Genomic DNA, 12,090 nt, shown 5'->3' on the forward strand with positions numbered 1-12,090 from the left:
TTAGAACCATTAAGATGTAGTTTTTTTTTGTCAAACATGATTCACCTCTTAACGATTCAGAGGTTGCCTCTTAATGGAACTATTAAGAGGTAAACAAACAACCCCAATAAAACTTTGATCAATCCCTTTTTCTGTTGTTAAGATGGAAAACTAAACGAAGATTTAGCAGGAGAAAATTTTAAAAAAACCCAATATATTGTTTAAACATACATAAAAGATCGATCAAATGGTTAATAAATAATCTCCTTATATAGAAGATTTGGTCACTTTTATAAAGTATATAATTGTATTATCAAGTAATTTAGTTTACGAAATAGATGATCGTTAAATTGGTGCATATTTTTCTAAGGATGTTTTTATCAAACGATCTGTAAGAGAACGCATAACATTCATATAAACCATGAATGTTGTTTGTCATTTATCAGTTTTTCTCTTTCGGGCGCTGAGATGGGAACGTATCGAGAAAAAAATAAAAAGGGTACCTGAAGTTCAAATTATATGATCGATCATGACTAGTGACAGATCCAGAATCTCTAACTATTGGGATCACATCATACATTAGGCGTCGGAGGCAAGACTACAGACACAATCAATGTCAGATTTATGATCATTAGGGACCAAATTTTGCGTTGTACACGTTTAGGATGAAACAACATAAATGAAAATTAGAGAAAACCCGACTATATTTGCATGTACGTCATTGTCATCACCATGATCATTATCCGAAACTATCTTATTTACGCGAGACATGCTCAACAATATTATATCTTATATCATAAATAATAAATTTTAATTAACATAAATCTATATCAGTTATAAACATGCAATACCAACTGTTGAAAAAGTACAATAAACGTCAGTATTTACATGTTCTTCATGCATCGAGATGGTACAAATGTTCTCGAAGGATTTTCTAGTTGAATTCCCATGGTCTGCCCTCCTATCTCGACTCCTGTCATCTGCTACCACCATGATTGCCACAACATACATGCCTCCCGTTGCCATTGGGTGATTTTGTTTCCTATGTGTACTAATCTCTAGATATACCTATACCTGTGGTCTAGCCATGACCAACCATGACCCTTCCGTATATGGGCTCAGGGGGCTGCCCTTTTATCTTGCGTTTTTTCGGCTCTCGATCCTGCCACACGACGACAACAAGATTTTATGCACATGTACACATACATCAACAGCCAGAAGATCCAGGGGGAACCGATAAGGAGTAGAGCAACGATATGTAACCATGGCGGAGTATGTTTGGGCGTACAAACATAGAGAGCAAGAAATACCGCACCAACAACTACAAAAATGCATAATAGGGACGAGATTAAAGGTACCAGTATCTCTTCCTCCTCTTTATCCTCCATTATTTTAATTATTTCGTTGTTTCGTAAATTTCTCTGTGTTTGAATATCTCATTCTCAATATTCTTTCAGTTTTTGCGATTTTTTCTATCTCACGCCCACTCTTCAAGGCGTTGCCGTACGTTTGGTAAGGTTGGCAAATTTCCGACCTTATATGTTGATAGATTATAGGGTTCAATTTTGTGGAAATTTTTTCAATCTCTAACTATTTTTTGGTGCAAATCACGAAATCTGTCGTTAGACTGAGTCATAATATCCAAGTTTATCAAACAACTTCTAGTTCTACAAATTTCAACAGAAAATTCAATTTATTGAACGGTTTAGACATTCTTCTTTCTGTTAACAACTTTTTATTCTTTCCTATGATTTTTTGGCTGTTAAAATGACCAAATGTCGGAGACTCGAATACATGCACCTTTTGAAAGGGTAAATATGTCATGTGCATTTTATTTTCTAAGGATGCCTTAGAAATGTTTTATTAGAAGTAAAAAGGAATTGAAAAATACATTAAGAGACTGTTTACCAAACACTTACTCGGGTAAGTAAACATCAAGTTACGTTACCTTACTGTATGAATATGGTAAAGACCAAAAATCTTACCCGATAAGAGCGAGACAAAGACCAAGAGTCTTACCCGGGATGACTCTTACCATGGTAAGCGCTTACCAGGTAAATTGTTGCGTACGATACCGTTTTGGTGGACTAAAATCTTACCCGGTAAGTAAATGATAATGTTAAATTTATCGGTAAACGCTTACCGGGTAAGTGTTTGGTAAACGGCCCCTAAGTTATAATTTGTGTCTCTCACACGTAATAAATAATTGAAAAAATAAATAAAATGTTCACGTGAAGCTAACTGGGTTCGGGCCGGATTCTAACTAACGTTTTTAATCCCAATACTAAGTTGAAAACCAATGGATAAGTGGCGAGTCTAACTTGTTATGAACCGACTTAATTGGTTCCAATCTTTTTGGTCCCGTCTTATATTTTCAACCTAGTCTTAAAGATTGTCTGTTTACGTATTTAATGGACTTACAGCTTAATTTGTATACTCAAGAATTTGCTCTTTGTTTTCTTCTTTATAGTTTCTGTTGTAAAAAATGGTAACTTTGCAATTAGTGGCTTAAGTATCTAAACCTTGAACAATCTAAAGTGAAATTAGACACGATTAAAAAAACGTGTGTATTTCTTGAAATACGATCTGATGAGTTACTTGAGACACAATATGAAGAGTAAAAATGGCAATTTCATTCATGCATATTGTTTTTTTAATACACAACACAGATGAACTACCACTGATCTTGGTTTAGACAAACGTCTTAGTCTAAGCACGTCTTAGGGACTATTTGGTTGGTTTTTTATTAAGTCGTGTATGAATAAAGCTGTCTGTGTGGATTAATTCGTCTGTATAGATTGAGAAGATTTTTGTTTGGGAGAGTTTTTTTATAGATAAAATGAGTTTGTTTTTCTAATTGGGAAGACATATTTGGAAAAAACTTGGTTTTCTGCACAAAACTCTCCCTAAAAGCTTACTGAATAAACAACTCTAAGACTAATATACAAACATAGTAAGAAATCTGGCACAAGTAGATACATTAATATACATGTAATTATATTTGAAGAACAATTGAAATCCATCCACAGCTTATATTAGTGCATCTTACAAAACCCTTTGATCACATTTTACTCAAATCTTGACATTTCAGGATTATTGGTAGTTTTTATATACATAACTTGAAGAACAACAACCCAAATCAACAACTTTTTAAACTTCGACGCCAATTTACTCGTTAGCTTTCTGGATCATCATAACTGCAAAAGTGATAAGGCCTGCATATACCGAATTGGGTAGCTTCTGAACCACCTTTCCAATGCCCGGAACACCCTCAGTCGACCTCTTTGTTGCTATAGCAACCGTTGGTGCTATGGCTAGTGTGATAATCAACCCTTGCGTAACATACACAAAGGTATCGGCTGTTAGCCTTTTCATAAACTCCTCAAATTCTTCGCGGTTGAGTCCCCCATCAAGATCCATATCACATTCCTAAAGACTCAAGAAACCATAGAAGAAAAGATCAGAACTGGGGATATAAAAGCCAAAACGAACCAAACCAAATCAAACAAATCCAGTATATCCTACTCGAACGTAGGGTCTGATAGAGGTAGGAACTATGATGTATGCAGACCTTACCTCAACCACTAGGATTGAGGGGTTGTTTCCAACACCAGGGATATAAGAAAACATAATTGCTATCGGACCCACAAAAAAAATAATATCGCTTTCCATTCTTGCACTCCCCAAGTTCTTTTTCGAAGTTTGTTTCCTCAAAATTCTTCAAACTTTGGGCAAACTTCCTCTTTCTCACACACTTCTCGCAAGCAGATGGTGTTCACTGCTCTACTTTATGGGGTAGATGACAGGTCTAGGTATGATATACAGGGCTCGTTTGGTTTCGTTTGGTTTTTTTATTTTTGTAAGTGTAGAGGACTATATCCCACAAGTTGAAATATAAACCATCTAAAACCTCCAAAGTCAAGAGGCATTTAACCATATAATGTTATGGATTATTAAGATTCCATTCGTTTATACCATTTTTTAGTAACTTTGAGTGTGTTTGATCTTCATTTCTCGTCACGTCAACTACAAATGACCCACCCATCACATCTTTACTTCTTTAGACGTTCATATAAATAAGACGCACACAACTGGAACGGACATTAAATGGCATTCAAAACCAATTTATGCAACTTGGACATACCTTCAACAAGATTCTGATTTCCTCCTTCTTTGGGGGATCAAAATGAGGCCCAGGCAAATTCTTGTTGATATCACTACAACAAAAAGAGTCAACTGCATATATTCAAGATCACACTACCCAAGGACAAATACAACAGTTTGCATAAACAGTGTGTGTTTGGTATTCAAACAGGATTGGCCAGGACGAGACTGGCGTAAGTGAGGTAGGCAGGTGAAAGAATTGTAAAAGGTTTTAGGGTTTTAATTTGATATGGGTAGTTTAGTAATTTCTCTCACATCTCCCTTATTTTTGTTCTGCCTATTTGCATGGGACAAAAAGAAGGTTCTTGTTACCACTTAGTTTTTGTCCTGTTAGAGTCTAATGTCACGCCAAATGTGAGACAACAAGTTTTTGTTTTGTCTTATCTTGTCCAATCAAGTCAGTACCAAACGCACCCTCAATGATCTTACTTGTACACAAGTAACACGGCAATGTATAAGTCTTCAAACGTCATAATAACCTTTCCGGCATCATCCTTGAAATAATCAAAGACCTTGTCACTTATCTTCCGTATTTGTTTTTCTCTCCATTGCTTACCTGTTAAAACCATCAGCTTATTAAGAACAAATCTTCAATTTTATAGAGAACCCAACTCCCAAAAGACGGATTTTGCAAAGAATCAAAAGACGGATTCATCATAACCATGCACATTTTTAAAAACAATATCATAGTTAATCCATTAGAAACAGTAGTCAAATCTAATACTCCCTCTATCATTCCAAAAATGGAATGTTTAGTTCCACATGTAGTTTTAGTAGAAGTTTTGACCGTCCCTTCGAACGACAGAATTCAAAATCCTATGGATCCGATAGTTCTGTAACAACGACAAGGCGCAAATATGTAATTGTAATTTAAAAGTTTGTCAAAAGGGATTCAAGTCATTGCTAATGAGTTCAGTGTAAAACCTCGAAAATGATAAGAGATTATAAAGCATTTGCTTCAAAAGTTCTACACATTTATAACCAAGAATCAATCTTATCTTCACATTGAACAAAACCCAAAATTCAAATGGTAGAACTACAACAAAACCAGCATATAACATCATAAGGTCTACAGATTCATTTCAAAAGATTATACGAAACCGATTCATCTTCAGATTCAACAAAATCCAATTCCAAAAATGATTCTGAATCAGCATATACAGATACAAAAGTACACAAAATTTGAAAAGCAATGATATGGGCCAAAACAGTTGTTCAATTTACTTCAAATGTTTTATGCATTTATTAGCAAAAGATCATACAGAATCAACTAATCTTCGAATTGAACAAAACCAAAATGACTTGGAATTACAATAGAACCAGCATGTAATAGATTAGAATCCAGAAAGAAGAAGCAGGAATTGGGAATAACCCAGGAAAAGGGATTCAATGAACATATACAATCGATCAATCTTCAAATTAAACAAAACCCAAATAAAAAACGATAGAAATTACAAACAGAACCAGCACCTACGGACCAAAAACTGAAGAAAAACAAAAACAGGATCTGGGCATGGTCGAAGAACGCGATTCAATTTATGTTTATTGCAAAAATATAACCAATCTTCAAATTAAAACACGACCCTAATAGAAAAACGATGAAACTTACAACATAACTAGCAGAAACAGATCAAAATTTAGAAGAAAGTTGAGTAAGAAACAGAATCACCTTGAAGTTTTTCGAGGATTTGTCCCATGTCGCAATAAAAGAAGGGGAGATATCAAAGGAAAAAGAAGAGAGAAAGTGATTATAAATCACAATTCATTTGTGTGTTTATCGAGACGAGATGGGTCAACTTGGGTTGGAGACAAAGACGATTCTTTGTGACCGTAAATCAGCAGCGATTAGAAGATGGCAAGACACTTGGACCCTTAGATTATGCTTACATTTCACATCCCACAAGTCATGGACGATTTTGCTTTTGAAAAAAGTGTATTACATTTTTGATCCCTTGTATATTGTTGTTTGTTGGGTTTTTGTCCCTATGATATCTAAATCAATATACGAAAAAATCTAAAAAAATCCAATGGACCTTAGTGTTTGGAATGATTAAGTTCTTGAACAATTTTTTGGAACAAATAAGTTTTTGAACATTTTAAAACATGTTAAATAACTCATTGAACTTTCTAAAACATGTTAGATAGATCATTATGATCTATACAACTAGTTAATGTGGTAAAATAATTAAAAAAGTCTGGAAAAAAAGCCAATGAACTTTCATATTTTGAACGATTAAGTCCTTAAATATTTTTTGAACCAAAAGAGTACTTAGATCTATAAAAGTAAGCAAATATACCAAAAAAATTCTGGGTCAAAATTCAAAACTCTAAACGCATGGTCTATAGAATGCGTATTGTTGGGGAATTTAGGTTTGTGGTTAGATAACACATGTTTGTGGAGTTTTCTTGCAAATTCACTTGATATTAATCGACCGTTATGTCTCTATTATTCAAATTTACAGTTTTAATTAACTTCCAGAAAAAGAGAGAAAATCACACAATTTTTGCAACCATTCACCAAACCAAAGTAGACATGGCCAAAAACCGGTCATGGACTGGGCCTAAATCGGTCCCGTGTTGAAACAGTAACAATCCGAATTGGTTTCGATCCAATCGAAAATACTAACTAGTCCCGGGTCAGACTGGATCTTGTTTTTGGATGAAAATCATAACCAACCCTTAATCAACGGTCCCAAATCGATCCCAATTGATTTCGGGCCGGGCCTAAAATATTTGGCCATCTCTAAACCAAAGTAAATTAGGGAGCTCCAATTTGGTATGTTGGTGGGTTCCACTTTTGATGAAAACCTTGAAGCCACATTGGATGATGGCCCCACATAAAATCTCCTTTAACAAACTTTTGAAAGCGAACAATCATGAACAAAAGGTAATTTGAAAAAAAAAATAGGGAGGTTTCTTTTAGCATTAATTATTTTTTCGGTAATTTGAAACCGACATCAAGTTTTAATTATTTCTTCATTTATTTATATGTAATGTGTAACTTATGAATGCTATGAATTGATGAACAAATGTTATATATAAGTAGCTTATGAACACTGCTCAGCAATGAAAATATAACATATATGAAAATGTTCATTAATGAATACATACCTGAATGTGTATGTATGAGTGACTGGTGAATTATGTTCACCAATGAACAAGGAACAATGTAACTCCATCATAATTTGTTAAACACACATACAAATTTCATTTGTGAAAGACATCCATCATAATATGTTAAACACACATACAAATTTGAAAAAAGCCAAATTTTAGGAACAATATAACTCCCATATTTTGTAAACATATTTTTTTACTAATTTGCTCATACTTATTAAATATTTAATAAACTATTAACGATGAACCAATATGGATTTCTATTGGACCATTTTGGTTTGTATAAGTTAACACAAATGTTAACAAAAGATGACACCTCTCTCTCTCTCTCTCTCTCTCTCTCTATATATATATATATATAGAGGTTGGTTATTATACAACCATTGACATTTGTGCAACCAATACAACTCAATCTCAACCGTCCATTTCATTTGATTAATATGTGATTTATAGAAGTTTTGATTGTTTCCTAATATAAAGTATTGATCATAATTAATGAACCATGTTCATATTCCATAAATATTCAAATCATAATAAAAAAAACTCTTATAATTTCCATAAATATTTCAATTTATTGGGTTGCATTGGTTGTACAAATACGACGAGTTGTATTTGAAACAAACTCTCTCTCTCTCTCTCTCTATATATATAGTTGTGTTCATTTACAAATCCAATAATTAGTACAGACCATATAAACCAGTTATTAATACAAAACATACTAATCAATCATTAATACAAACCAATCTTAACCATTCATATAGTCTAGTAAGTATTTTGTTCAGTGATTGGTTTGTATGGTTTGTACCATCAACATAAACCAATCATTAATACAAACCTTACAAATTAATCTCTATTGTCCATCTAGTCTAATGAGTATTTGGTTCAATGATTGGTTTGTACCATTAGTAGAAACCATTCTCAACCAATTATCATATTTAATAAACATCTGATTCACTGAATATGTTGATCATTTTTTAATATAAAACGTTAATCATAATAAATGAACTCTGATAATCTTCGATAAATATTATCATAATAAATAAACTCTTCTCATTTTTATATATAACTCAATTACTAGATTTGTATCATTAGTAATAATAATTGAGTTAGGGTCGTTTACCAAACACTCATTCGAGTAAGTGTTTACCGATAAAATTATTCTAGTCCACCAAAATCATATTATATGCAACAATTTGCCCGGTAAGCACTAACCGTGGTAAGAGTCGTCATCCTCACTTATTGTATAATACTTTGGGTGATTGCCTTATCTCTTACCGGGTTAGATTTTTGGTTACCGGGTTAGATTCTTGGTTTTTGCTATGTTCATCCAATAAAGTAATGTGACTTGATAAACACTTATTGGGTAATATGTGTGTGCATGTAGAGGTTCAAACGAGAACACCTTCATTTTATGAGAACATGAGAACATCCTTATCACATATGATAATATACACGATGCAAAATGTAATTTAGCACAATACATCTCTATGTCCTACATCTTTATTTTATTTTAATTTGTGTTATTTTGAGAGAGTGAAAGAGTTTTTTTTTTGGGTTATCAGTTTTAGTTAATACTTTGACTAACATTCAGGGCTTTAACGTTTATCTTATACTTGAAAATATTTGTCAGTTGTTTATAACGTTGATCTTATATTTGAAAATATTTATCAATTGATAATAAGTTAATTTTATAAAGTTTAACTATATTAATAAGTTGTAAAATGTACAATATAGTAAAAGTAAATATACCTATTATTAAAATTTTAAAAATCGACTTGATAAAAAAGAAAAAAAATATAATAAAATATCCAATTATTTAATGCTCTTAAATATCTAAGAACATATTGAATAATATTTTGGTATCCCTAGGGTTGCACCTCGACTGATATCATGGGCTCTGAAGATAACAACCAATAAAATCCTCAGTAACGGAGACTCGAACCTGGCGACTTATATCAATCAAATCTTTAAGATTAGGATACGAAATTTTCACTGAATGTATTTAGGGATTTCTCCTTTTCTCAAGAGGGATAAAGAGTAGTCAGCTATATCCATCAGATCTTTAATGTTGTGGATGGAACGCTCTTCAGCGGCCACCATGAAAATGGCTCGTGCTTGTGCTTTCCTGTGCAATCTTGCTGCTAAATTTAAAGGCAAATCGGGAGAATTCAGGCTCCTCAGTACTTGTCGATACAGTGAAAGAACCTTTCCCCTATTTCTTGCCAAATCCTCTGTTGTTGCCCAGATAAGCCCTTTAGACATTTGTCCAATAACTTCAAAAGAAGTACACAAGTTTCAGGACAAAAAACCAAACTGATGCAATAAACACTATTTTAAACTTTAAAGTCTCGGTCTGCCTCTCCTTTGAGTCTATGACAAAGATTAATCAACACTAAATTCTTGAACAATTAGTACGATTTAACGAGTTCTTTAAGTATCAATCAATGGAGGATATCTTTGATTCACATCATCATAATTCTTGAACTGCCCAATGTTCATGTTTCTTTCAGAATGAACAGAGTAGTAGCATTTGTCATAGCAATAAAGGCGGAAAATGGTCATTAACGAACTTAGCAATTCATGTTTCATGCAAGCAGAGGTAACACCAGAATCAACACACATGATATTGACTGCTACAAGTTATGCAAAGACCACAAAACCCCAGATCTTATATGAGTAATGAGCATTCAAATGTTCAGTGTCCTTCCTTCTCAGTTCCATGGTTAGGGATTTGAAGAAATTTGGGGTTTTTCACACTCATCGTCTCATATTGTGAAGGACGGAGCCAGAAAAATTGTCTAGGGTGGTCCTCTTTCGTAGAACAAAATCCTAATCCGCATTGAAGATCTGCTAAGTTGATTTCCACACGACTTTGTTTAAGATCATCAACATTAGTTGGCTCCAATGAATCAACAATTTCAAGACCAATCTATGGTGGCTGAGTTTGTAAGCAAGCCCAACCATGAACCATGACCAACTGGACTCACTATCAAATTGTCAATTACTCCACTCTCTTTCTAGTGTGTGTTGATGCCTAAATTGCTTTACTGCTGTAGAGTTAGTTTGTCTTTCAGTCCAGTATTGACTATGGCCACATGACTTATGGTCCCTATTGATCCTAAACTAATCCTCATCCACTGAAGCTAATTGGGTCAATCAATACTGAAAATCAATATGGGATGTAGGCATTGATCATCGCAATTCCCAACAAAATGAGCATGGATCTTATGCCATACAGTGGTTATACGAGTGAATTAAGGAAATATAGTTCGTAGCACTTGACATTCCCACCTCCACCACTAGCATCAGGAATCAAGATTCATCAAAGGATTTCGGTTAACTTTACACTTGAATTATGTGAAACTTGGGATGCTCGAAGATTAATTCGAGGTTAGCAATAGTAAAGCAATTCAAGAACAAAAAACAAATGTTAGGGTTTAATTGAAGTACCTGAGATGTTAAATCAGCAGCAGTGTAAATGAGGGCAGATGTGATACTTTTGGTAAGAATCGATCGAGCGAGAGCCGGGAGGGAAGGACGAAAGGTCAAGGCGAAGCCTCGAAGGGAACTACGGATTGGGGAAGACGAGGTGGAGACCGGAGCGGTGGAGACGAGGTCGAAGCAAAGCCTCTGGACTGATACTATAGACGGGCTTGGGCTATAATAATGCCCCTTGGGCTGTGGATTGCTACTGGACTGTGAAATCGGCCCGGCCCGGGACCGCCGGAGGACCAGGACCGGGACCGGTAAGGACCGGCTCGGTATGGTCCGAAAATTCAAATAATTTTATAAATAAATGTATTTTCAAATAATTTTATAATGTATTTTTGTAAGACAATGTAATTTTAATTATATTAAAACGTATTTTTAAAGTATATTTGAGTGACCCAATTGTAAATTTTATAATATATTAAAAATATATATCATTAAATTTAAAAAAAAAATCTTATTTTTTTTAATGTCGGGACCGGGACCGGCGGCCCATAACCGATTATGAAGTACCTTGACCGGTCCTATCATTTTCGACTGGGACCGATTTTTGGTCATTACTAACTGTTACTATAGACGAGCTTGGGTGTATCGACAACAAGTACTGAGGAGCCTAAATTCTCTCGATTTGCCTTTAAATTAAGCAGCAAGATTGCACAGGAAAGCACAAGCACGAGCCATTTTCATGGTAGCTGCTGAAGAACGTTCGATCCACAACATTAAGGATCTGATGGATATAGCTGACTACTCTTTATCCCTCTTGACAAAAGGAGAGATCCCAAAATACATCCAGTGAAAATTTCGTTTCCTAATCTTAAAGATTTGATTGATACAAGTCACGTGTTTCAAGTCTCTGTTACTGAGGATTTTATTTGTTGTTATATTCAGAGCCCATGAGATCAGTCGAGGTGCAAACTCCAGGGATACCAAAATATTATTCGATATGTTCTTAGATATTTAAGAGCATTAAACCTTCTATAACAACTCTGATGGTGTCAACGATGGCTTCGGTTAACCGATTTAACATTTTACATCCTCGTATTTTGACAGTTTACAAGTGGATCCCATTATGCTAACGAGCTGATGACTTCTAGATTATTTATTTAAACATGAAGAGAAGTTCATAATTATATATTAACGGTTGGAACCTGATGTTGGGAAACATGCAAAAACTTCTGATCAAAGATAAATCTCAAGAATCACTTGTGCATTAAAAAATTATAATACGTTTAGTGATAACTCAATTGATCGCAAAAAAATATATTTTGGTCTATCGTTTTGTATGATCTTTACAATCTTGTTGATATACCTTTTTTTGGTTAGTTTGAATCAGGTGTGTCC

The 12,090-nt window shown here is 34.2% G+C and overlaps 2 protein-coding genes across 2 annotated transcripts; both read right to left on the bottom strand.

Moving 5' to 3' along the window:
- Positions 1-2,935: 2,935 nt before the first annotated feature.
- LOC112523945 lies at positions 2,936-6,038 on the bottom strand. Its single transcript, XM_025133625.1, has 4 exons — positions 5,813-6,038; positions 4,573-4,699; positions 4,124-4,196; positions 2,936-3,408 (listed from the first exon to the last, which is right to left on the bottom strand). The coding sequence occupies exons 1-4, from the start codon at positions 5,838-5,840 to the stop codon at positions 3,148-3,150; spliced, it is 489 nt and encodes a 162-aa protein (XP_024989393.1). The 5' UTR covers positions 5,841-6,038; the 3' UTR covers positions 2,936-3,147.
- Positions 6,039-9,037: 2,999 nt separating this feature from the next.
- LOC112523473 lies at positions 9,038-10,897 on the bottom strand. The gene is made up of 2 exons (XM_025133091.1): positions 10,711-10,897; positions 9,038-9,533 (listed from the first exon to the last, which is right to left on the bottom strand). The coding sequence occupies exon 2, from the start codon at positions 9,520-9,522 to the stop codon at positions 9,250-9,252; it is 273 nt and encodes a 90-aa protein (XP_024988859.1). The 5' UTR covers positions 9,523-9,533; positions 10,711-10,897; the 3' UTR covers positions 9,038-9,249.
- Between the last annotated feature and the right edge of the window lie 1,193 nt (positions 10,898-12,090).

The sequence above is a fragment of the Cynara cardunculus genome, assembly GCF_001531365.2.
Source record: "Cynara cardunculus var. scolymus isolate 2C chromosome LG 12, CcrdV1, whole genome shotgun sequence".
NCBI classification, from domain to species: domain Eukaryota; kingdom Viridiplantae; phylum Streptophyta; class Magnoliopsida; order Asterales; family Asteraceae; genus Cynara; species Cynara cardunculus.

Bases quoted from the DNA above. Each gene is read 5' to 3' on its own strand.
- LOC112523945 (XM_025133625.1), bottom strand. From the start codon at position 5,840: ATGGGACAAATCCTCGAAAAACTTCAAG. The intron at 4,700-5,812 runs GTGATTCTGTTT...TGGTTTTAACAG, and splicing joins AATCCTCGAAAAACTTCAAG to GTAAGCAATGGAGAGAAAAA. The intron at 3,409-4,123 runs GTATGTCCAAGT...TTGAGTCTTTAG, and splicing joins AAATCAGAATCTTGTTGAAG to GAATGTGATATGGATCTTGA.
- LOC112523473 (XM_025133091.1), bottom strand. From the start codon at position 9,522: ATGTCTAAAGGGCTTATCTGGGCAACAACAGAGGATTTGGCAAGAAAT.